This window comes from Anolis carolinensis, chromosome 1 (genome assembly GCF_035594765.1).
Source record: "Anolis carolinensis isolate JA03-04 chromosome 1, rAnoCar3.1.pri, whole genome shotgun sequence".
In the NCBI taxonomy this organism is placed as follows: domain Eukaryota; kingdom Metazoa; phylum Chordata; class Lepidosauria; order Squamata; family Dactyloidae; genus Anolis; species Anolis carolinensis.
This window is the reverse complement of record NC_085841.1, coordinates 306,283,897-306,310,609: the sequence shown is the minus strand read 5'-3', so window position 1 is coordinate 306,310,609 and position 26,713 is coordinate 306,283,897. Positions and strand designations below refer to the sequence as shown.

The window sequence follows — 26,713 nt, the reverse complement described above, 5'->3', positions numbered from 1 at the left end:
ATCTATGTCACTGTAGCTATTTGTTCAATATGGTATTTAAATAATTTCCACATAAAGACAAAACTGGACCTTTACTGTTGTGGCTTCAGTATTCTCAATTATTTTAGTTATTAAGACTGTCTCAATCTGTATTTGCAATTGGTCAAAAAAGCTATTCAAACTTATTCAGAGGACTACTTTACACATGATGCTTTGATAGACCCCTGGCCATTGACCTGTGGGGTCCCGCAGGGGTCTATTCTATCCCCCATGCTATTCAACATCTACATGAAACCGCTGGGAGAGGTCATCCGGAGTTTTGGAGGGCGTTGCCATCTCTACGCAGATGACACGCAAATCCACTACTCCTTTCCATCTGAATCCAAGGAAGCCCCTCGGATGCTGAACCAGTGCCTGGCCGCTGTGGCGGACTGGATGAGGAGGAACAAGCTGAGGATCAATCCTGACAAGACAGAGGCCCTCCTGGTCAGTCGCGCGTCGGATCGGGGTATTGGGTGGCAACCTGTGCTGGACGGGGTTGCACTCCCCCTGAAATCACAGGTCCGCAGTTTGGGGGTCCTTCTGGACTCAGCGCTGACGCTTGAGGCTCAGGTGTCGGCGGTGGCCGGGAGGGCCTTCGCACAACTCAAACTTGTGCGCCAACTGCGACCATACCTCGTGAAGTCTGACTTGACCACGGTGGTGCATGCCTTAGTTACCTCTAGACTGGACTACTGTAATGCGCTCTACGTGGGGCTTCCCTTGAAGACGGCCCGGAAACTACAACTGGTTCAGCGCTCGGCGGCCAGATTAATTACAGGGGCGAGCTACAGGGAGAGATCTACTCCCCTGTTCAAGGAGCTCCACTGGCTGCCGTTCACCTTCCGGTCCCAATTCAAGGTGAATACCATCATTTATAAGGCCCTAAACGGTTTGGGACCCACCTACCTTCGTGACCGTATCTCCTATTATAAACCTGTTCGATCCCTCCGCTCATCCGGGGAGGCCCTTCTTTCGCCACTGCCTTTATCCCAGGCCCGTCTAGTGGGAACGAGAGAGAGGGCCTTTTCTGCTGTGGCCCCCCGACTGTGGAATTCATTGCCCTCTGAGATCAGGCAAGCCCCCACCTTATTGGCTTTTAAGAAAGATCTAAAAACATGGCTTTTTCGATGTGCCTTCGGGGAGTAAATGTTATATACCTTTGATTACTCCCCTTGGATTTTATTCTTTGGACTGTCTGGACTGTTCCATCTTATACCCCTGTTCTCTTTATTTATATGCCTCTCTCTCCCGAGTTTTTAATTAAATGTTCATGTGGCCCGCCCTGTCTGCTCTGATCTGTGTTGTAATGTATATGATTATTTTTGTACTATTATATTGTGTTATGATATATTGTTTTATTTTGTTATATTGTATGGTGTCTGGGCATGGCCCCATGTAAGCCGCCCCGAGTCCCCATTGGGGAGATGGTGGCGGGTTATAAATAAAGTTTTATTATTATTATTATTATAGACTACACTGCATTAAACAGGAAGCCAAAGGTGACCATAACCCATAGATGGGGGTACCTATGCAACTCATGGGTTTGACCCATTCATATATTTTATATTTTGGCATATGCTCATTATTGGACATACATTTTGATATACATCTTTAAAAAATAGCAGATATATTTTTGCATTCAATGAACACATGAGTTCACAAGGATGATTACAGATATGTAAAAATAAAATTCCATTTGAATGTAACCAAAGATTTAGTAATGAGATAACCTTCAAAATAAGATACAGAAACTCATCATTGTGTCTGTTGTGGAAAAAGTCTACAATGAGTCATCTAATGTGGGCATGCTGTGGACATACTCTTATTGGTACAAATGAAATATAAAACATGCCATTTAGATGTGCCTATTCTGCCACCTGCTGTTGCTTACATTGATAAATTAGAATTGCTACTGATTAAATGAATCAAGCACAATAATGCTTATTAGTGGGGGTTTTCTTTATCAGATGACACAAAATGTATGTACTATTTCAAATTTTCCATAAAAGAAAAATTAAATACTGTGAATACTTGCAGGACAATGACTATTACATTTCTAAAATTCCTTTCCCCTCAATTTATCTTTCTGTACAAAAATAATTATTATTGCACTATTACTGTTTTATTGACTCCATAAATACATTACTGAAATCTCATTTAATCTTGCATAACATGATTCCTTGTAGACTACTCGACTATAAAACATTACATAGCTCACAATTCAGACCAGAGAAAAGTGGTATATACATGAAATAAATAAATAAATAAACTGTATGTCGTGACATGTTAGTGTGTCAGTTGCAGGTGAGTAGCGTGGACATAATAAAAATGATAAAAACTTGGAAATATATGTTATTATGTTACAATATATATATATTTTCAAAATATAAATGAAAGGTTTTCATGATATATGTTGTGTCTCCATATGTTTCAGTATTACAATTTATGTACGTATATCTCTTATAGGGAGTTGGTATAATCTCCAGTTTGCTAATAAAACTGAATTACTGTGTTGCGAAATGATACATGTCACCAACAAGAAATGTTTGGAAAGCTTTGACTTAGAACCAAGGGTAGACCTCAGCAGCCCTCCAGCTATTGTTAGATTGAAGCTCCCACAATTAGCTATATAGACTTATTTTGGTCAAAATACTCCAAGTATTTTAATCTAGTGATTCCTAGCTTTGTTGTTGATTCTTGTTAAGTGCCTTCAGGTTAACACCAATGGATGTCAACACAATTATAGGATTTATTTTGGCAAGAGGGAGTTTGAGGTATTGAGGGGGTTTGCCATATATTCACCGGAGATTTGACATTACCAGGGGCTCAGAGTGTGTGACATCTCCAGTAGGCTTCCATGCCAGAGTGGGATTCAACCCCTGGACTCCTAGGGCCCATATAATCCAGAATATCAAGGCAAATAATCCAGAATATCTGCTTTGAACTGGGTTATCTGAGTCCACACTACCATATAACCCAGTTCAAAGCAGATAATGTGGGGTTTTATACAGCTGTGTGGAAGGGGCCCCAGAGTCCCAATCTAATACTCAAACCAATATACTAGCATTTCCCCAAATTTTATGTTTATCCATCCCAACATCTAAGTCAAACACCACATTCCAGACTTTTATTATATTCTTGTATCAGCCATACAACCAACACATAGCACTCTGCCAACCCATTTGCAGACTGGACCCATAGTTTAAAAATCATGCACTCAACTACATTTTGATATTCTGAATATGGAGCCCCCAGATGGCATAGTGGACTAAGTGACTATAAGGTTGGGTTGCTGACCTGAAAGCTGTCAGGTTCGAATCCCACCTGGGGAGAGTGCAGTTGAGCTCCCCCTATCAGCTCCAGCTCCATGCGGGGACATGAGAGAAGCCTCCCACAAGGATGATAAAAAAATCAAAAAAACATCCGGGCGTCCCCTGGGCAACGTCCTTGCAGACGGCCAATTCTCTCACTCCAGAAGCGACTCAAGTTGCTCCTGACACGAAAAAAAAATATTCTGAATGCTTAAACATTACTCTAAATTATTTGTCATCACAGATCCCACTGTAGTGTAATTATCTTTCAGTTCCCCACTTTGTGGTTTTGTTACTTCTGCTGCCTGGGATCAAGACTTGCTTTTTGGGTTTTGTTACTCTACATTTTGTCATGTATACTCTACAGCAGGGGTCCCCAAACTAAGGCCCGGGGGCCGGATGCGGCCCTCCGAGGTCATTTACCTGGCCCCCGCCCTCAGTTTTATAATGTAATACATTGTATATACATATAATATTGATAATAATATTATAATGTAATACAATATAACACTAATAATAATACCATATAATAACATTAATTATATATTCTATATTACATATAATATTACTAATAATATTACAGTATAGTGGTATAGTTCAATATAGTAATATATAATGCTAATATTGTGCTATGCTAATAATATAATATATTGTATGTACATATAATTTGTAAGCCACTCTGAGTCCCCTTTGGGGTGAGAAGGGTGTGATACAAATGTAGTAAACAAATGCAGTAAATAAATGATAAATAAATTTTAGGCTTAGGCTCACCCAAAGTCTGAAATGACTTGAAGGCACACAACAACAACAACAACAACAACAACAACCCTAATTAACATGACTATCTCATTGGCCAGAAGCAGGACCACACTTCCCATTGAAATCCTGATAAATGTATGTTGGTTAAAATTGTTTTTATTTTAAAATATTGTATTGTTCTTTCATTGTTGTTGTTGTTGTTGCTTTTGCACTACAAATAAGACATATGCAGTGTGCATCGGAATTTGTTTGTATTTTTTTCGAATGATAATCCGGCCCCTCAACAGTCTGAAGGATTGTGGACCGGCCCTTGGCTTAAAAAGTTTGAGGACCCCTGCTCTACAGTCAAGAATGGCACAACAATCACTGACACAATGTTAAAAAAGACATTTCCACAAGGTAATGAACTTCAGTTTCTTAGTTTCTGTAAATTGTAGGCACTACCAATAAGGGAAATAAAAGGTTAAAGCACTGTGTCTCTCATTTACAGTTCCATTAAAGAAAGGCTTGTGTTGTGTTAGTTTTGGCAGCTAACAATCACTATCTAAAGTAAACATACACCCTCTCTCTCTAGTCTTTGATTTCCAGCTGCCTCATAAGACTATTTTTTTCACTTCCCTAAGTAACACACTTGTAGAAGCATCAAGGACACAGGAATTCATTTCATTTCACCAAGTTTACAGATTAACTGTCATGACAACATCACACCTACAGTATTTCTCCGGGATGTATTCGAGGAAATCCCATGATGAAAAGCCTGCAGGAAAACACAGCCAGATACTTCAAGCAGCAGCACAAGGGGACTGACAGAGAAACAGATTTTCCATTAATTCATTAGAGCTGCAGGAATGTACATGTGGATTTTCTGGTTGAACTGCAAACTACAGTTTATGCTTAATTATATTGTTTATTATATTATTATTATTTCACAGCCAGAAGCCATTCTTTCACTTGCTTCAGGAATGGGAAATGTATGGTCAACAGCACATTAGACTACAACTTTCTTCATCAATCATCAATGCCAGCTGCCTAAATCTAACAGCCCAATATCCCAAGGTACATAAATAGTTCACCCTTAATTTTTGTAAACAATCCCCTCCAAATATTTTTATTTTATTTATATCCCACCTTTCACCTAGCATAGAATAGTTATGATCCTGGTCAATCTTTATACCTAAAGACGTGTACAACGTGAGTATCCCTTATCTGGAATTCCAAAATCAAAAATTTCCAAAATCCAAAAATGCCCTCATGGGTGGCTAAGATGATGAATTTTTTGCTTTCTGGTAGTACAATGTACACAAACTTTGTTTCATGCACAAAATTATCAAAAACTATTGTGTACAACAGTCTCTTTCGGCTATATGTATAAAGTGTATACGATTACATTAATTTGACATTTAGACTTGGGTCCCATCTCCAAGATTATCTTTTAAAAAAACCCTGCAAAACACTTCTGATCCCAACCGTTTTGGATAAGGTATACTCAACCTGTATTTACATTTTTAAAAGACACAAAAATGTTATTTTCATAATTTTTTTCCGTGTCAGGAGCGACTTGAGAAACTGCAAGTTGCTTCTGCTACAATGGTCTCACTATACAATTAGGATAATGTGTGTGATTATATGATCACTAAAGATCATATAATTAATTGACTAGAATCCTTCTTCAAGATTGCCCAGTTACTAGAATCTGTGCTCTCCCAAACTATTTTATCTTTTTTTTAATTGAAAACTAGTTTGGGGACTTGGCAATGCCCGGATTAGAATCATAGAATCATAGAATCATAGAATAGTAGAGTTGGAAGAGACCTCAAGGGCCATCTAGTCCAACCCCCCGCTAAGAAGCAGGAAATCGCATTCAAAGCACCCCCGACAGATGGCCATCCAGCCTCTGCTTAAAAGCCTCCAAAGAAGGAGCCTCCACCACAGTCCGGGGGAGAGAGTTCCACTGCCGAACAGCCCTCACAGTGAGGAAGTTCTTCCTGATGTTCAGGTGGAATCTCCTTTCCTGTAGTTTGAAGCCATTGTTCCGTGTCCTAGTCTGCAGGGCAGCAGAAAATAAGCTTGCTCCCTCCTCCCTATGACTTCCCCTCACATATTTGTACATGGCTATCATGTCTCCTCTCAGCCTTCTCTTCTGCAGGCTAAACATGCCCAGCTCTTTAAGCCTCTCCTCATAGGGCTTGTTCTCCAGACCCTTAATCATTTTAGTTGCCCTCCTCTGGACGCTTTCCAGCTTGTCAGCATCTCCCTTCATCTGCGGTGCCCAAAACTGGACACAGTATTCCAGGTGTGGTCTGACCAAGGCAGAATAGAGGGGGAGCATGACTTCCCTGGATCTAGACGTTATTCCCCTATTGATGCAGGCCAAAATCCCATTGGCTTTTTTAGCTGCCGCATCACATTGTAGGCTCATGTTTAACTTGTTGTCCACGAGGACTCCAAGATCTTTTTCGCACACACTGCTGTCAAGCCAGGCGTCCCCCATTCTGTATCTTTGATTTCCATTTTTTCTGCCGAAGTGAAGTATCTTGCATTTGTCCCTGTTGAACTTCATTTTGTTAGTTTCGGCCCATCTCTCTAGTCTGTCAAGATCGTTTTGAATTCTGCTCCTGTCTTCTGGAGTGTTAGCTATCCCTCCGAGTTTGGTGTCATCTGCAAACTTGATGATCGTGCCTTCTAACCCTTCGTCTAAGTCGTTAATAAAGATGTTGAACAGAACCGGGCCCAGGACGGAGCCCTGCGGCACTCCACTTGTCACTTCTTTCCATGATGAAGACGACGCATTGGTGAGCACCCTTTGGGTTCGTTCGCTTAGCCAATTACAGATCCACCTAACCGTAGTTTTGTCTAGCCCACATTTTACTAGTTTGTTTGCCAGAAGGTCGTGGGGGACTTTGTCGAAGGCCTTACTGAAATCTAGATATGCTACATCCACGGCATTCCCTGCATCGACCCAACTCGTAACTCTATCGAAAAAAGAGATCAGATTAGTCTGGCATGACTTGTTTTTGGTAAATCCGTGTTGACTATTAGCAATGACCGCATTTGTTTCTAAGTGTTTGCAGACCACTTCCTTAATGATCTTTTCCAGAATCTTGCCTGGTATTGATGTGAGGCTGACCGGACGGTAATTGTTTGGGTCGTTCTTTTTTCCCTTCTTGAAGATAGGGACCACATTATTTGAAAAAAGCATGATTGGTCTTTGAATGTTATGTATTCTGTTTGGAGTGGGTGAACTACAATTCCCAGAATTGTGGGCCAATCCTCCCCAAACCCTGCCAGTATTCAAAATTGGCCTTTTTGGGTCTGTGCACCAAGTGTGGTCCAGATCTGTCGTTGGCTGGGTTCAGTGCTCTTTGGATGCGGGTGAACTATAACTCCCAGAATCAAGGCCCATTCCTACAAACCACTGAAGTATGTTTAGTTGGTCATGCGGCTTCTCTGGGCGAAGTTTGGTCCCAGTCCATTTTCGGCGTGGGCCAGTTTCTCTGGATGCAGGTGAACTATAACTCCCTTTCCCCCAAACTTGTCCAGTATGTTTTATTGGTTATAGAGGCTCTGTGTGCCATGTTTGGTCCTAGTCCATCATCGGTGGAGTTCGAAGTGCTCATTCATTGCAGGTAAACTATAAATCCCAGTACCTACTACTCCCAAATGACCAGGCCAATTCCCCTCAAAAACCACCAGTATTCAAATCTGGGCATATCAGGTATTCATGGCAAGTTTGGTCCAGACACATCATTGTTTGGGTTCAGTGTTCTGGGTGTAGGTGAACTACAACTCCTTTACATTTCCCAGTAGGAGTCACAGTTCTCTGACTTGATGTCGGGTGAACTACAACTCCCACCATGTGGAATCAATCCCCAAACTCCTCCTCTGCTGTGTTTGTTCTGCAGACAGATTTGAAAGGGAAGGGCAGTAGGCAGGGTCATGCAAATTTCCCACAGTGGAGAACCCTGGGATGCCTGCCTGTGGTGGAGGAAAATGCAAAATCTAGGATAAAATGGTCCCCAAATGAAAGCATTCCTTGGGTGGTGGGCCGTAGTGTTTGGGGAGGGCATTGGCAGGGTTTGGGCTAAATGTTCATGGAGCTCGCTGTAACCGCAATGTCAGTGGAAAAGAGTGTCTTGCTGGCTCCTCAGCACTGGGAACTGTAGCCTGTTTGTGGAGGCTGGAGGCTGTCTGTGTGAGCAGACACCCATGCCACATACATACATACATACATACAGGTTTTCACTTTTATTATGGACTAGCTTGGGGACCCGGCGATGCCCGGGTCATTTGAGAATTTTATTTTTGGCTTTTAATGTTATGTATTCTGTTTGGAGTGGGTGAACTACAATTCCCAGAATCGTAGCTGAATCCTCTCCAAACCCTGCCAGTATTATAAGTTGGCCATTTTGGGCGTGTGTACCAGGTGTGGTGGAGTACTCTCTGGATGGGGGTGAACTACTGCAATTTCTAGATTCCCGGGGCAATTGCCCCGAAATATCTATCAGTATCCACAGCAGGCAATATTCAGTCTGTGTGCCAAGTTTGGTCTAGATTTGTCATTGGCTGGGTTCAGTGGTCTTTGGATGGAGGTGAACTACAACTCCCAAAATCAAGGCCCCTTCCCACAAATACCTGCAGTATGTTCAGTAGGTCATGAGGATTCTCTGTGTGAAGTGTGGTTCTAGTGCATTGTCAGTGGGGGTCAGTGTTTATCTGGCTGCAGGTGAACTATAGCTCCCTTTTTCCCAAACTTGTCCAATATGTTGTATTGGTTATGGGGGCTCTGTGTGCCAAGTGTGATGCTCACTCATTGCAGGTGAACTATAAATTCCAGTACCTACTACTCCTCAACTTCCAGTCCAGTTCCCCTCCAAACCCAACAGTGGTCAAATCTGGGCATATCAGGTCTGCATGGCAAGTTTGGCCGAGAGCCATCATTATTTGGGTTAATAGTATTCTGGGTGTAGGTGAACTACAACTCCTCTATGTTCCCCAGTAGGAGTGACAGTGCTCTGACTTGATGCAGGGTGAACTACAACTTCCACCATGTGGAGTCAATCCCTAAACTCCTCCAGTAAGTTTAGTTGCAGCTCAGTTGTGCTCTGTTTGTTATGCAGAGAGATTGGAAAGGAAAGGGTAGTGGGCGGGGCCATGCAAATTCCACAGCAATGGAGAACCCTGGGATGCCTGCTGTGGTGGAAGAAAAAGCAAAATCTAGGATGAAATGGTCCCCAAACTAAAGCATTCTTTGGGTGGTGGGCTGTAGTGTTTGGGAAGGACATTGGCAGGGGCTGGGCTGCATGTTCATGGTGCTCGCTGTAACCGCAATGTCAGCGGAAAAGAGTGACTTGCTAGATTCTTAACCCTGGGAACTATAGCCTGTTTGTGGAGGCCGGAGGCTGTCTGTGTGAGCAGACATCTGTGCCACATACACACATACAGGTTTTTGCTTTTATTATGGATTTAGATAGATTTAGATTTTAGGTATAGGTATAGGTATAGGTATGGATATGGATATAGATATGGATATAGATATGGATATGGATATAGATATAGGTAGATAAATATTTCTGTATTCTTCTCATTATGTAAACAGAAGACTTTTTTCATCCTGAATGGTATAGTCAGGATTTTATATTCCCATGCATTTTTCTATTTGTTCCTTACCTCCCACTTTCCCTCCAAATTTAATTTTTTTCAGTCATTCCTAGTTTTCCTCTGAAACTTAAGCTGCCTTGCACTCTAGCTTTATCTGTGTATTTGTATGTTATGGGAGTTATGAATTCTATTTTAAAACTATTTCTTTGCTAACTTTACTCTTAGCCTTGGGATAAGGAGGATCAAATATAAGTAGAACTGTGTTTGTCTAATAACTGGTGATAAACACCTTATGTAAAAGAACTGTTAACGTTCTCACATTTACTCTATCTGGTTTGTACACATCTACAAAAAATTGTGTGAATCAAGTCTAGCTGCTTTCTACTAAATATATTCTAATCTGTTACTCCTTCCTTGTTACTCTTATTATTTGGGAAATAAATAATGTTCAATTTTTTCTTTCCAAGCCAAAATTATATTATAACAAAATATATCCCTTTTTAGGGCCGACAGAATTCAATGAAATGTGATAAGCAGCAGTGTTTTTACCTTAATCATTATCTAATAAATCAGGTATCCATATTTGATGCAGTCATGCGTCCCCAAGTCAGTTCTGATGTATGGCAACCTATCATAGGGTTTTCTTGGAAAGATCTGTTCAGAGGGTTTGCTGCCACCATCCTCTTAGGCTGTGTGAGTGTGAATTGCGCCAGATCATGCAATTTGTTTTTAAGGCTGAGCAGCAAATTGCATCCTGGTATTCTGTAGTCCTAGCCTAACCATCAAACCACAACACTACTCTGGTTCTAAGTTCTAAGTACCCATTTTTATTTGGGTAAATGAGCCCCTTATGTAAGTAAGTAAGTAAGTAAGTAAGTAAAAGTTTATTTGTATACCGCCCTCTCTCCCGAAAGGGACTCAGGGCGGTTTCCAATATAAAATCAGCATAAAACATTGTACAATAAAACACTGAAAACACTATAAAACGCTATAAGAATTTTTTTTAAAAAAATCACAATTGACTAAAACAATCACATAAACAGAAACAATATAATCACTCAAATAACATATGAATCAGAGAAGGAGAAAAAAAAGACCACTGGGATGGAGGAGAGGATGGCCTGGAGGGGCCACTAGAACTAAAATGCAATGTTATATTCTAAGATGCTTTGGGGCAGAGGAATAAGGTGCAGTGTTTCAAGTCAAAGAGATGGCCTGTGTAACTGCTATAGCTATGGGCTCAGTTATCCAAAGGCGCAGCGGAAGAGCCAGGTTTTAAGCAGCTTTTTGAAGGAAGCCAGGGTGGGTGCTTGCCGGATCTCCTCCGGAAGGGAATTCCAGATCCGGAGAGCAACAATAGAAAAGGCCCGCTCCCTCGTCCCCGCCAACCGAGCCTGGGATGGTGGCGGGAGCGATAGAAGGCCCCTACCGGATGAACAAAGAGGACAAGTGGGTTCATAGGGGAAGATGCGGTCACAAAGGTAGGCGGGTCCCAAACCGTTTAGGGTTTTATAGGTAAGAACCTGCACCTTGAATTGGGACCGGAAAATAATGGTGCAGCGAGTTAAACCGCTGAGCTGCTGAACTTGCTGACCAAAAGGTTGGTGGTTTGAATCCGGGCAGTGGGGTGAGTTCCCGCTGTTAGCCCCAGCTTCTGCCAACCTAGCAGATCGAAAACATGCAAATGTAAATAGATCAATAGGCACTGCTCCAACAGGAAGGTAACAACGCTCCATGCAGTCATGCTGGCCACATTACCCTGGAGGCGTCTACGGACAACGCTGGCTCTTCAGCTTAGAAATTGAGATGAGTACCATCCCCTAGAGTCAGACACGACTAGATTTAATGTCAAGGGGAAACCTTTACCTCTACCATTATAACACAAGTGCCAATGTGGTGTCACAGTCTGAGGGTTGGACCTGAGGCTCTGCAGGCCAGAGCTGAATTCCTCACTCAACCCACTTCAGCGAGTCATACACTGTGAGCCACAGAAAGCCCCTTGATTGGGTTGCTTTAGGGTTGCCATACATTTGGAAACAACTTAGAAGCTCCACCAGTGCAAACCCTCTAATTACTGAGTACAGTGTTCCCTCACTTATCGCGGAGGTTAGGTTCCAGGACCACCCGCAATAAGTGAAAACCCACAAAGTAGGGACGCTATATGTATTTTAATATTTATGCATTATTTTAGTAGTTATACACTATTTTAAGTCTTTATCAACCAATTGTGTGTTGATAAACCACCTCCTTCTCCTCCCATTGCTACTTGGGCTCCTTTTCTCTCCCTTTGGCTTCTCCTTCCTCCCTTCCTTAGGCTGTAAATTGTAATTTTTTATGATTTATAATAGTCTTTTAGAGTTTATTGAAAACTGCAAAACAGCAAATCCGCGAAAAGTGAACTGCAAAGTAGTGAGGGAACACTGTAATAACATTTTGCATGTGGCAAAAAAATAGCAGAAAAACCATCCTGTGACACTGCTCTTATCATATGATTTGATGAGTATCATCTCTTCTCTTAGACCAATCTAAGCAATGCTTCTTATTTACTAAATGCCCTCTGTGCCTAAAGTGAGCACAAACAACAGCATTCCTATATTTGTAACTGTGGGTCAGGCACAGAAAGCCTCTATGGCATTTATTTCCTCACTAGCAAAGTGCTTCACTACAGACAAGTCAGGTAAAAGTCAACAGTGAGTCAAGCTGACATTGATATGGCAAAGCAACTACTACTGAAAAGAATAGTAGTAGAAAAAAACTACTACCGAGAACCAAAATATCCCAACTCAGTATGTACATAAAAACTGCCAGAGACAATACCCTGTTCATACCAAAACAACCTAAACTACTTCACATGTCAAGAATAAGGTGTTGAACTATGATAAAACAATTGGAGTTTAAGCCACAAATGGAACACAGAATATGAAAATATTCCTTTAAAATTTCAAGTATTTCATTGTTGTTGACATTCATAATTGAAATCATTTGATTTAGTTAGGTTAGCGCTGCTTGATACATTACTTACAATATTAGGTTTTAAACTAGGTTATTTAGGTTATTGGACCCTTCAAAGGTATTATTTTTGTCACTTTAAATTTACCTTCCCCCAACCTGTCACCTCCAATTCGATTGCAAATTGACAGGTTGGTACATGCTGTCCTGAAGCACAAAACCTCATCTTATGTAGTTATTTTAATTACATTTGTCTGCTCTTCTCTTCACCCCGTTAATATGTATATATCAACTATCACTTTAACCTGATTTGTTAATGATTAATAAAAAGTGATGCTAAAGATTATTGAAGGAATATGTTAATTTCAGCTAGAGGACACAGATTCACAGCAAGTGCAGAAGTAGGTGGCTGACTACAAAAGTAAACAGCTCTTCATCAGAAACAATGACTGTCACCGAGCATCTGCACAATATTTTTCTGCACAAATGCAATCTCTGCATCCCTTTTGCCTCCCAGCTTACTATCGAGAAGCAAGGCCTCCAAGGGTCAGGGGTGGGGCACATGATTTCCACATGGGAGCCAGGAATCCCCTATTCAATTTGTGACATTTTCAGTTTTAAAAAGCTATATTTAACAAGCCCACTATTCTATACACCCGTCTTACATTCATTTCATTTCTCTTTGTCTCGCACTTTCAAGACTAATAAATTACGTGAATGTTTGCATTCATTCATATTCTAGTTTGTTTCTTTTTAAAAACCTACATGAGCTGTTTGCAATAAAGATTCAGCAGGACATCAAAAAGCCCACAACTTATGAATAATTACCATTTTAAAAACCCCAAATATCTACACCTGCAGTCTTGCCTTACTGGCCCTCTGTGACCAAACCTTTAAAAAATGAAGTTAAAAGTCCAACCTAGTTCCACAAAGCAAGGATGGGTGGAAACACAATGGAAGAAGGTAAAAACAAATGAATAGGACAAATGTGAAAGAAAAAGGAGAAAGCCGAGACAAGAGAAAAATGAAAAGCGGTTTGAGGGTTGCCTTTGAAAATTGTTCAGAAGCTTCAAATAGTCCAACGGGCGGCAGACAGATTGCTTACTGAAACGGCATACAGGGAACACACAACCCCCGTTTCATCAACACCACTGGCTGCCAGTCTGCTACCAAGCACAATTCAAAGAGTCCTCCGTGAGTCCCGCCCCCCCCTTCCGCTTCCTCCTCCTCTTCTCCGACTCCTTATTACGCGCCAGGCTCCTCCTCCTGCTCCCGCTCCCTGCTCAGGATCCACGTGTGCGCACACAGGGGCCACAGGCAAAGGCGGGAGAGGAAGAAGCATCAGCTTCCCTTGCTGACAGTCAGACCCTCCTTTTCCTCCCCGCTTTCAACGGCGGCAAGGGGTTCCTAGGCGAGGGCTTTGGGGGTGAGCGAGCGCAAGCGACTGCACGAGGAAAAGCAGCAGACAGTGCTGCCTTGCCTTGCTTCCCCTGCGTCAGAGGCGAGCGGGGCAGGGCGCTGCCATTCCCCAGCCTCTTTTGCCAGGCGCGCCTTGGTCCTAGCAGAGCCCACGTTGTGTTTCTTCTCCCCTCCAGGTCCGAGAACAGGGAGGCCAGCCACATGGGCGCGAGTGGAGGGAGCGTGCCTGCAGCACCCCCGCCAGTGAGTGGGGGAGGCCAAGCAGGACCCGACCGCAGATGGGTCATAGGAGGAAAGGACCAAAATAATGTATAAATATTAAAATTAAAATAGCGTCCCTACTTTGCGGATTACCACTTATTGTGGGTGGTCCTGGAACATAACCCCCGCGATAAGTGACAGATTTCTACATTTTCTTTATTAATTTTTTCATTAAAAGTCCTAAGAGGCACATTTCTGGATTTTCCCTAACATTTTAAGTAATCATTTTGTTTGTTTCTTTTACATTTTCCCAAAAAGTTTGTATCAATTTACAGGTCCTCCAGGCACGGAAGATTGTAGCTTTCTTTTCTTTTTTTAATTTGTTTTTATTGTTGTTTTGTCATTTTATCCCACTCCCACCCTCCCACCCTCCCCTCCTTGTACATACACTTTATACAACAAACGACAGAAGTTACATTTGAAATATCAATCTCAATCTTAATTTTTCCACTCCACATCTTAATACATTCTCTAAATAGTTCTTAACTGGTTCTCACATCCCCTTGATTATTGCAACATTTTCAATTTTATCTATATTATTCCATTTGCAATTTGTGATTTCTACATTTAACATATCAACTATATACTTATACCAATTTGTCAGAGTCCATTTTGTTTTATCTTTCCAACTGCTCACTAAAACAATTTGTGCACATGCTATTAATTTGTCAATCATTTTTTCTTTTTGTATATTCTTCACTTCCGTTCCGTAATTTACATCTCCAGCAATTCCCCAATGACATTTGTCTATTTTAGCTATTGCCTCAGGTGTTATGTAGCTTCTATAAACATTTTGTACATGTTCTCTTTAAAAGTTCCCACTATTGAAAATTTAAATCCTTTTTTCCATAAATCTTCCCAATTATTCAACTCAATATTTTTCCCTAAATCTTTAACCCACAAGATCATTGCTGGTTTATTTGGTTATTTTCTAGACTGTAATCTAATACGTATCTATATAATCTGGAAATTAATCCCTTATTCACCTTCTCCAAAATGTTCTCCAATATCCTTTTCGCAAATCCGACCTTATTGTCTTTTTAAAAATCTGTCATATAATTGGTGACAGTGAAACCAATTGTTTATCCCTAACTCTTCTGTTCCTTTTAATTTTTAATGCTCATTTTCTTTAATTACCGTATATACTCGAAGATAAGCCAAGTTTTTCAGCCCTTTTTATCAGCTGCAAAAGCTTCCCTCGGCTTATAATGGGGTCAAGGTGGGCGGAGCCTGGAGTCCATTGCTTGCAATATATGATATATTTCTCTCCTCCCTTATAAGTGTGTTTTATTTTGCAAAACCTCCCTCACTCTTAACCAAGAGAATGTTTTGAAAACGAAAATAAGCCCTTGCAAGTCAGGAAGAAGAATATATATATATATATATATATATATATATATATACCCATTAATCTTATAAAAGCATTTCCCCCTGAAATATTAGTTAATCTCTGCTACAGATATGTAGGCACTTCCCCCTTCCAAGCCTTTGTAATCCCTATGTACCTAAATATTTGTATCTCTCTATATATATTAATTTTATATATGAATTTCCCCTCATATGTTTGCAAGTCTTTGCACATTCTATATACATGTACCTGTATATATGTATCTATGTGTATACATTATTTTTATATATGAATTTTTGGCTCACATGTTTGCAAGTCTTTGCAAATCCTATGCATATATAATTATTTATATATAGAGAGATGTCTAGCTAGATATATATGAATATAGATATATAGGGCTTGGAAATACTACAGGGGAAATGCATGCGCACGCACACACACACAGATTTCTAGATAGATGCAGGAGGGAAATGCACATATATAGAGAGGATTTGCAAACATTTCAGGGGAAAATGCATATGTGAAATTAGTATATATAATTTAGATCTATATCTCTGCATTGTTTATATAGGCATTGAATGTTACCTGTTACTATGTTGGAAGCCGGCCTGAGTCTCCATGGGGAGATAGGGTGGGGTACAAATGAAGTTCTGTTGTTGTTGTTGTTGTTGTTGTTGTTGGTAAGTTATCGTTAATACCATATTTTGTTGACCCTACTTTTCCACTTACAGAGCTCGTTTACTGTTTTTCTTTAAAATATGGTAAATATTCAAAAATATTTAACTTGCTGGTGCCTCAGTTAATGTAATTTTATTGGCATCTATTTTTATTTTGAAATTTACCAGTAGCTGCTGCATTTCCCACCCTCGGCTTATACTTGAGTTAATAAGTTTTCCCAGTTTTTTAATGGTAAAATTAGGTGTCTCGGCTTATATTCGGGTCAGCTTATACTCGAGTATATACGGTAAGTACTCTCTATAGGTTCTCATTTTCTCGTTAAATGTTTGGTTTAGCATTACTTCCAAAGGGTGCAGCCATAGCGGGGTTTGTTATTCCATCTCTGCCTTATATCTTTTCTAAATTGCTAAAAGTGTAGCTTTTATAAGATGTCTATAGAAGTCTTTATTAATCTTTATTAATCTTATCTTTTTCATACCATAAATATGCATGCCAGTCAAATCTTAGGTTATATACCTCTAAATTGAGTAAAGCTTGTTTTTCTAATCTTATCAATTCCTTTAGCCAGCTCAAACCTACCACATAATACCTAAGGTCTGGCAGTGCTAAGCTCCCTCTTTCTTTGGCATCTATTAGATTTTTATAAGCAATTCTAGAATTTTTCCATTCCATATAAATTTAATCAAATCCTTCCTCCATTGTTAAAAAATCCTCATTCATTTAATTAACAGTAGATTTTGGAATAAAAACAGCATTTTGGGTAAGACCGTCGCTTTTATCACAGCTATCCTTCCCATCCAAGTTTGTTGAATTCTTTGCCATCTTTCCAAATCTTGTTTAATCTCATGTTTTTTAAATAATTATTTTGATATAAGTTGTTATTTTTGTTGGTTAACCATAATCCTAAATATTTTACTTTCAAAGCTACAAGTTGATAAATTTTCCAGTTTGTCAATACTGCTTTTTGACAAATTTTTGGTTAAGAACATAGACTTCTCTTTATTCATTTTAAATCCTGCCTCATTCCTATACTTATTGATAGTTTCCATCAGGCTTTCAATGCTTTTTTTTTTGATCTTCTATAATGCAAACCATATCAATACTCAGATTTTGAACCCTGTGTCATTTAAAAAACAATCATAGTCATAACTATGCTATTCATAATAATCTTATATTTTGAGATATATTTTTGGGATACCCGTTCCAACTTTTGGCTTGTTTTGTGCAGCCAGCCACTGAAAACCTATGTGTCATGAGAGAGGAAAAAAGAAACAGTGAAGCCAAAAGCTGAGCTGTTCACAAAGCCCCAAAATTGATATGCCCCGCTTCTCTGAAAAAGTTGCTTGTTTAAAACTTTTAATTCTAGAAATGTCTACATCTGAGCGCACACATACACACACACGCACATATATGTGCATGCACAGTTTGATGCAAATGTTCATTGATAGGTGTGGGCTTCAAGTCTTTCATGTATCTAGCAATTTCCCTAGGAGAAAACTAGTCAAGTTATAGTGACATATATTTGTTCTGTCTGTAGCACTCAGTGTGAAGAGATGTAATAAGACCCAAAGTAACACAACCACCATCTTTTTTTTTTAAAGCAAAGAGTTCCTGAGCTCTACCTATGCAAAAAAGGTACTTGTTAATGCAACATGTTTATATATGCATGCACTTATCCAAACTGTTTACATACTGCTTTTTATCCAGTATGTATATAGGGTAGCACACACCATGCAATATTGAGATATTCAATAAAACTGTAGCATTAAAGATAGGCAGCAATCATGAGGAAGCAACAAATAATCTATGGCATTTATTATACTTAATTAAATGTAAATGTCAACCTGTCAAAACAATCAATCAACCTATTTTGAGATTTCTGAAAAGTTAAATATTATAAACAGTAAGAATGTAAGAACCAGACTTATAAGTATATATTTTCCACATTACCCTTTTGTTTCAAAGGTTAGCTGAAACTTTGCCAAATTCCTCAGCAGCTTTAGTTTCAGTTTCACAGTTAATGCAATGCAGATTTTGAAAATACAACTACCAGTAAAGAAACCCATATAGTGAAAGCAAAGTCCTGAAGAGTTCTATAAAGACTTGGACCATTTCCTGCTTTGAACTGGAATTGAAGATGAGATTTCATGCACACAACCCCATTCTTTCTTGATTGCTTCAAAACACATATTTGTAGTTCCAATTAAAGAAATGGGCCTCTGAAAACAACTTGTTTCTATTTTAGCTAACTGGCCCTTCAAAGGGAAGTATTTTTCTGGCGAACATAATTAAGGTAGGCAACATAGCTTCTACTGTTTACTTTTATCATCCACTTTAACAGGTAGAAGTAATATACAATCTTCCACCTCTTTTTAAACTTATTGTCCTCTAAATATGCTGGACTGCAAAATCCAAAATCATGCAGTTAGATATCTAGGGAATTCTGAAAGTTGGAGTCCAACACAACCGGGAAGCACAATTCTGGGGAACGCTGCCGTACCTTACAGAGAAATGCATAGAAACCTATAGGTTAGGTAAACTATCGTAATACATGATATAACTTGCCACAGTTTGAGTTTTATGGAACAATCTGAGATGGCCTCTTCCAATTAGGCAAAATGTATTGTTTGAAATTTAAACGCAGATTATAACAGAATACACCTTCAACCTTAAAAGGAGTGAAGGAAATGGTGGGAGGTCTTGCCCTTACCTTTAAATCTGCTTTTGACAAAGTAATCCCTTGAATGTAGGGTTAGAAAAATTGTGGGAAAGTTTATCTTAAGAAGGGAGACTTCACAAGAAATATCTTACATACAGCAAAATAAAGCAGAGACAGCAATGTCAGGAAAACTCAAAGTGGAGTAATAAGAGGTAATCAGAGGACTGTTTGGTTTATTTTTGCACTAACTTTTAAAAGCTGGATACTTCTAGACTGCCTAAGTAATAATTTAAGGGAAATACAAAGATGGGTTTATTCATGTAAGAAATACAGTGTTGTAACTGAGTAACAAAACAAAATCTGGAGCAACAAGGTCAGAAATAATGGAATATAAAAATATCAAAAAGTATGGGATATGATACTAATCATAAACTCATGGACAAAAAGTATAGAAAATAATGCTAATCATAAACTTAAGGAAAATGACTAATGGGAGAATCCAACTCTGCACCAGAAGAAATCTGCTTGCAGGATTGGACTTCTTCCTTCCATATCCCTCCTCTCCATCTTCTCTGCTATGATCCGCCTTCAAGAACAGGATTTCAGAGCATATGGAGGGAGGGACAGTGACCTCCATCCTGTTTCTGCTGATGGAGACAAGTGAAAGGGCTTAACTGGATACAACTCTGAGTAATAAAAACACATATTTGTACATATATTTAACAGTAAAGTATAGTGAATGTAGGTATTATTTCTAAGTGTCAGGAAAAATAACACATGAAACTTAATACAGAGCATAACATGACTGTGCAGGCTTATGGGTTTGTCAAGCAAACAGACAAATGCTGATTTCCCAACATACAGTTTTGAAGGTCAGGAACTTACCACATTACAAATCCTGTAGAATAATGAAATGAATTTCAACACTATAAGGTACTAGAACATTGTAAAACACTACTTAGAACTCTTGTGTGTCTTCAAGCCTTTTCCAAATTATGGTGAACCAAGCACAAGGTTTCTGAGGCTGAGTGTGTGTAACTCACCCAAGATCACACAGTGGGTCTTCATGATCAAGCAGGGAATCAAAGACTTATCTCCAAAGTCACAGGCCCCATCTACACTGACCATTTAATGCAGTTTCAAACCAGTATTGAAGAAAGTGGTTTCACTATGCCGTTGATTGCACAGAAAATCTTGGAACTAGTTTAAGGTCCAGATGGTGATTGCACAAACCACAGAGCACTGATGAGCATTGAAGACTTTATTTCATGCACTTTTGTATGGAGCTTATTGTTTGATCACCACTGCTGGAAGCAAGCTTCAAATTGCATTAGATGGTTGGTGTAGATGGGATCCTAGTCTAACACGCAAAGCACTACAGCGTGAAATGCAGAGATACAGGATGGGTGATACCTTGCTTGTCAATAGTACATGTGACAGGGATCTAGGAGTCTCAGTAGATCACAAACTGAACTGAGTAAACAGTGGGATGGGAAAGCTTAAAAACCCAATGTGATTCTAGGCTGCATCAAGAGGGGCATAATATCCAAATTGAGGGAAATAAATGGTGCTCCTTTAATCTGTTTTGCTCAGACCTCATCAAAAATACTGTTTCCCATTCTGGATGTAACAATTCAAGAGGATATTGACAAACTGGAACATGTCCAGAGAGCAGCCACACTGCATTATATGACACTGTAGATGGGACCTGAAGTAAGTTTGTCTTTATTTGTTGCTTCTAATTACTGGATTTCAATATTAATATCAGGTCAATAGGGTTTATGGTATGCAGTTTGAGATTTAGTATTAGTTAGGCCTATTTTAATAGTAACTCTCAAGCAACCAGAAACTACATTTTTCTGGCAAGTACCAATCCCCACAGATGCTGATTAACTGAGAGTCTACTGTAGTATAAAATAAACCAGTGTATTTTTCTTAATAGTCACTGTGGCTGCAATCTTATACAAATGTGTCTGGCATTAAGCACTACTGAACTCTATAGAGTTTACTTTCGAACAGACATGTATAGAATTACACTACATGGATCTTATGCCTAACTGAAGTTCAAAAATTGCCTCTTGTTCTGAATAATGAACTTAGCTTTGCTCAGCTGATGACTCAACCTGTTCACAAATTAGCTTCTGGGTTGAGTTTAACTGACTACACACAAGGCCTGTGTGTCCTATACCTGGAAAAGCAAGTATGTTGTAACTTTAAGAAATCCTCATCTTGTTGACTCACATAAAATTCCAGTTTACCACTATTATCCAACTGCAAAAAGCAATCCAATATTGCCTAATAGTTCTCAACGGTTAACAGCACACTACCGTAGTTTCTATTACACTGTAAAAAAGAGTATTTGTCAAGTCCACACAGAACAAATATTCACTTGTAAAATAATTATAATAAATAATTCTTTAAGCGTGGCCATCTAACATTTCATACAAAAATCCTACACAAAAAATACTGGTTGTATCTGTTTTCGTGGTTGTTTTTTAATTTATTTACAGTCATCCAAACAAGAAGTAACCGCTGATCTTGTCACTTTGCTGGGCCAGACCTGTAGCCCTATGAAATTCTTCAGCTTAAAAGAAAAAATGGTTTACCCATGAATTTTAACTGGTTAATCAAATCCCCATGCTAAATCTACAAGAAGCAACCTAAAACATGGGGGGGGGGGGATTTGAAGGCCCTCATGAAGGAGACCAGACTTAGTGGTGGTGGTGGACAGGGACGGAGCTGCAGGCTATTTGAGGCTGCTCCGTGTCCCCCCTCCCCCCCCCTGCTGTGCTTTGCTTCAGCTTGAGGTAGGAGACAGGTTCCTAATGGGTAATTAGGCCTTTCCCTCCTTACTCCCTTCCTTTCCCTTTTCCAGAGGATAGTAGGATTCTCATTGCTATGCCTTTGCGCCAGAGATCAATCCTACAATCTGGGCAGTTTCTGCCCTTGGCATTTATTGGCAGGGGTTTCCCAGAAGTTCATAAGGACTGGGCTGGAGGTTCTAGTACTAATAAAAACCCCAGAACATGCACACCTGAACTGCAGGTGAAAACTGAGGAAAATGCAATGTCTACCACTGGTTCATCTAATCCAGTGGTTCCCAACCTTTGGACTTCAACTCCTAGAAATCCCAGCCAGTTTACCAGCTGTTAGGAACTGTGGGAGCTGAAGTCCAAATCACCTGGAGGCCCAAAGGTTGGGAACCACTGATCTAATCCAAGCCCTGTCAAAGAAACCATGGAACAGGATCAAAGACAAGAAGCTGTGTCATTGTTAGACCTTGGACTTTATATGAAAAAGACTGTTTCTGATAACCAATTTAAAGCTCTATTAGTGAAAAATCCAGACTCCATTGCCAGGATGTGTATTTCTTGTGGATAAGAAGAGACATCTAAGTATTCAACTGAAATGGTTCAGCAAATTTCCCTGGTTAGGCTACTCATTACATGTACATAGTGCACTCTGCGACTACTGTGTGGTGTTTGGAGGAGAAGTTGGGGCTAAATGTGGTCATCAGCAGCTTGGTGCATTGGTTGCTAAACAATTGTGGCAATGGAAATATGCAATAGAAATCTTCAATAAACACCAAACACAGAGTACAATCAGAAGAACTTGTGATTGGTTGAAAACATCTTGCTAATTCACAGTGGAAAACCTGTCATCACAACAAAGGAAATAAATAATAATAATAACAACAACAACAACAACAACAACAACAACAACTTTATTGTTACATCTTGCCCCATCTCTCCAAAGGGGCTCGGGGCAGCTTACATGAGGACCAAGCCCATTGGAACAAAATTAAAATACAACACCATAAAATACATTTACATTTCAAAGCATAGCCACATAAAAACATGTAAACCATCATTAAAATATAAACTCAATAGCAACTGATACCAGTAGCCACGCCCAGTAAATATGGTCAGAGCTAAAAGGCGGGCCAGGGTTTATGCAGTGTACTCCAGGGACGGGGCTGGTGATAAAGTGCCAAGGCTAGATATTAAATAGGGCTTACAGGGCCAAGTCAAAATGTTAATAAGAAGGAAATAGAAGAAAACAGAAAGGAACTTCTGTCAAGTGTAGAAACTATTGTCCTTTGTTGCCAACAAGAACTGGTATTACCTATGAAGAACCTTTGCACAATGATGGTAATTTCAGGGCCTTGTTGAGATCTTGTGCCAGATCAGGAGCCCCTGACCTAAAAATCATCCCGAAACTGCAGCTATGAACACCTCAAATACAAAATGAACTAATAAACATTTGTAGTGACAAGACAGTCCAAACAATTATTGAAAGATGCAATGCATCACAGTGTTTTTCTGTTTTGGCAGATGAAACTTTGGATATGAGTACCTCAGAACAGTTATTGCTCTCAGTAAGGTACATTGATGTCGAAGTTGCAGGAATAAGAGAAGACTTTATAGGCTTTGTGAAGATAAGTGATATGACAGGTGATATGACAGTGTCATAAGTAATTAAATAGGGCTTACAAGACTGGAAAAATTGGGCTGAACTCGCAATATTTGTGTAGACAGGGTTATGATGGTGCTGTCAATGTGAGTGAAGCACAGACAATTACATCGTAGAAGTGTCCAATGGCTGTCTACATCCACTGCAGTGCTCACTCGTTAAATCTAGCCTTAGCAAAGACTTGCAGCATTCCATCTGTCAGAAACTGCCAAGGAACAATATCATCTGTGTGTAATTTCTTCAGAACATCTTTCAGCAGACTGGAACTGAAAAATATAAAGAAAAATAAAGAAAAATATAAAGGACTGTTTTCCTGCATCAAAAGCAAACAGCCTGTTGCTGCTTTGTGAAACCCGTTGGGTTGAGCAACATGATAGAGTTTTATGTTTTGTTGAAGCGTATGGGGCTATCACTGAAGAGTGTCCAGAAACGTCAGTTGGTGAAAAAGCTGCAGACAGAGCATTAATTGGGATGCTTACAGGGATCATACAACTCTCCTACTCCAGTGGCTTCACTGGCTGACAGACTGCTTCTTGACAGGTTAAATGTGCTAGTCATGAGTTCCAACATGTACAGCTTAGTTCCAGGCATATCTTCTCCATGATCTTGTTCAGGCCCTAAACTCCAAAGGAGAGGGGTTTTTTTGGTCCATCTTTACAGTAATGGTTGGTGGGAACATGACAGGACCTTCTCAGTGGCTACCCCATGACTTTTGAATCCTGTCTCCAGTAAGGCTTAGGGACTTTATAGCACAAATCTGCTATTGCATGGCAGATACGCAAGCACCAGTAGTAGCTACATACTGGTATGAACCTTCCTATCACACATCTCTTCATTTACTCAACTGTGTCACATAACTGCATAATTCCACCCTCTCAGTTTCGCTCTATATTTTTAAAAATTCGTTTGAAGTAATTTCAGTGGTATTTGAATTTTTTTTAAAATAAAATACCGCTGAAAAAATTAAAAATCCAGCTCAGAAATAGTGAGGGGAAGGAGGAAAGAGTGGAGAAAAGAGACAGAATGCCAGCTTAGAAGTGGAATAGTGACAGGAGCGTGGCTCAATTTGCAATTCTTGATGGGTTTCGCCTGCAGTCAATAGCATGGGTTAGCTTTGGAGAAAAGTCTCAAGGAACTCAGTGGGCCTTATTTATGAGTCCATAGCTATTCAACCGTAGTGTCTGAGTACTTTAATACTGAAATGAAACATTGCATAAAATCGAGAGTCAGCCCAGTTGAAAATAATCTAAGCCAAATTTAAATGTCTAGCACCAAATACTGCAAAATTATTTTTAAATAACATAACTCCAATTTTCTTTCAAACATATAAAAAACAACTGTGCAATGTTGAGTTTTATGACAGTTTTTCAGCTGAGAATTGTGAAGCTTGGTGTTCTGAAGATTTCTGAAGAATCACGGAGAAAATTATTCATATTTGATTGTGAACTTGAACTAGTCTTTGATACATACCGTAATTGACTGCTAACGTGAACTGGTTGACTTGAATTCTGTATTTCTTTTTTCTCAAATTGTTTCAGCATTAAGAAGTTCAAATACAAATTTGTATTTGCATTTTGTGAAGATTCATAAATTAAAATAATTGAGGATTTGTTTCAGGTGGGTTTGATTTTATTTTACACCTTTACCATTTTAACCCTATGCATGGAAGCAGGTTATTATACTTATCCCAGTGAAAATCAAGACCTAGTTAAGCTTAACTCAGAATATATTTCCATGCTTTGCGCTCCATTCTCATTTTACTAATTTAAGCCTCAATAAGAACTTTCTAATGGAGATATATAGTCATATGCTTGCAAACACAGACTTTTCTGGATACCAGGCACTGGGAATTACAGGGCTTCAAGGCTTTAAAGGAAGAAAAGGCTTAGATTCCAATAAGGAACCTTTTGCTTCAATAGAATGGTGCCATAGAAACCAATACTGACTCTTAAAACAGTTTTCATGAAACTGTATATCACCAGTGGTGCCAGAGGTAGCTTTAACCAGCCAGATGTAAACTGAATGAAGAGAAGTTCTTCTCATTTGTCGTCCATTTTATTGAGATGAAACGGAACTGTTGCACAGATTTTTTGAAAAAAATCAGACTTCTTTGGATCATAAAATGCCAACCAGAATAATCTGTCCTCATATGTGATAAAAGTAGAAATCCCATAACTTTCTGTTCACTGTTTGTGAATAGCAGCTATGATTAGACACATGTTAAATACAAGACTTCAGTTACATATTTGTACCATTTTTAAAAAAAGCCTCTAGGTTTCTTGCAAAGTTTAGTCAGAAACTTCATGATATTAAAATTCTTCAGTCTTGTCACAGCTTTATTATTATAGTTTCTTCTCTCTTTAATTTTCTGTACAGTCAACTCTTCATATTTATTGATTCTGTATCCATAGATTCAACCATCAATGGCTAGAAAGTATTCCAAAATATATTCCAGAAAGCAAAGCTTGATTTTTCATTTTATATAAAGGGCACCATTTTCCTATGCCATTGCATATAATGGCATGGATTTTGGCCATGGATTTTGGTAGCCATGGGTTATCATGGAACTAACTCAGTGATATGCTGAATTTATAAAAATTGCTTCTATCCATCTGGTTAAGGGTGTTTTTTAGACATTGATGTTCAGATATATTCACAATATCCACGGCATGGAGCGCCGTTACCTTCCTGCCGGAGCGGTACCAATTGATCTGCTCATTATGCTCGCTATGTAGCTTCTGAATGTAATTGTTACTGTTTTAATTATATATGCTGTCGTCATATTGTTTTATCTGTTGATCGGGCTTTGTCCCCATGTGAGCCTGCTTGGGGAGATAGAAATGGGTTATAAATAAATTTTTTTTTATTATTATTATTATTATTATTATTATTATTATTATTATTATTATTCACATTTGCATATTTTAGAACTGATAGGTTGGCAGAAGCTGAGGCTATAAGCGAGAACTCACCCCGCTCCCCGGATTCGAACTGCTGACCTTTTGGTCATCAAGTTCAGCAGCTCAGCGGTTTAACCCGCTGTGCCACCAGAGGCTCCATAAGTGTGCATATGTATTTAAAAATGTAAAGATCATCATCAGTGACCTAAAAGAGAACTAAGTGCTAAATGAATACCAGTCTGAGCAAAAGAAAAAAAGGGGTCTTTCATACAAAAAGTGGTAAGTCTTCTTTACTTTCTTGAAAGACGTATGTTTTATGCAATGAAGCTAGGGGAAC

At 39.3% G+C, this 26,713-nt stretch overlaps 1 protein-coding gene across 6 annotated transcripts in view; it reads right to left on the bottom strand.

Annotated features, from left to right (window-relative positions):
- rad51b (RAD51 paralog B) overlaps positions 1–26,713 on the bottom strand; it is a 397,175-nt gene that overhangs the window by 271,489 nt on the left and 98,973 nt on the right. Inside the window, exon 9 of one of the 6 annotated variants that reach the window (XM_062968055.1) lies at positions 22,710–23,742. The exons of the other annotated variants lie outside the window; for them this stretch is intronic. Within the exon in view, the coding sequence (XP_062824125.1) occupies positions 23,628–23,742 (115 nt within the window). The 3' untranslated portion in view covers positions 22,710–23,627. Of the gene's footprint in view, positions 1–22,709; positions 23,743–26,713 lie in introns of those variants that run through there. 6 annotated transcript variants of the gene reach the window in all.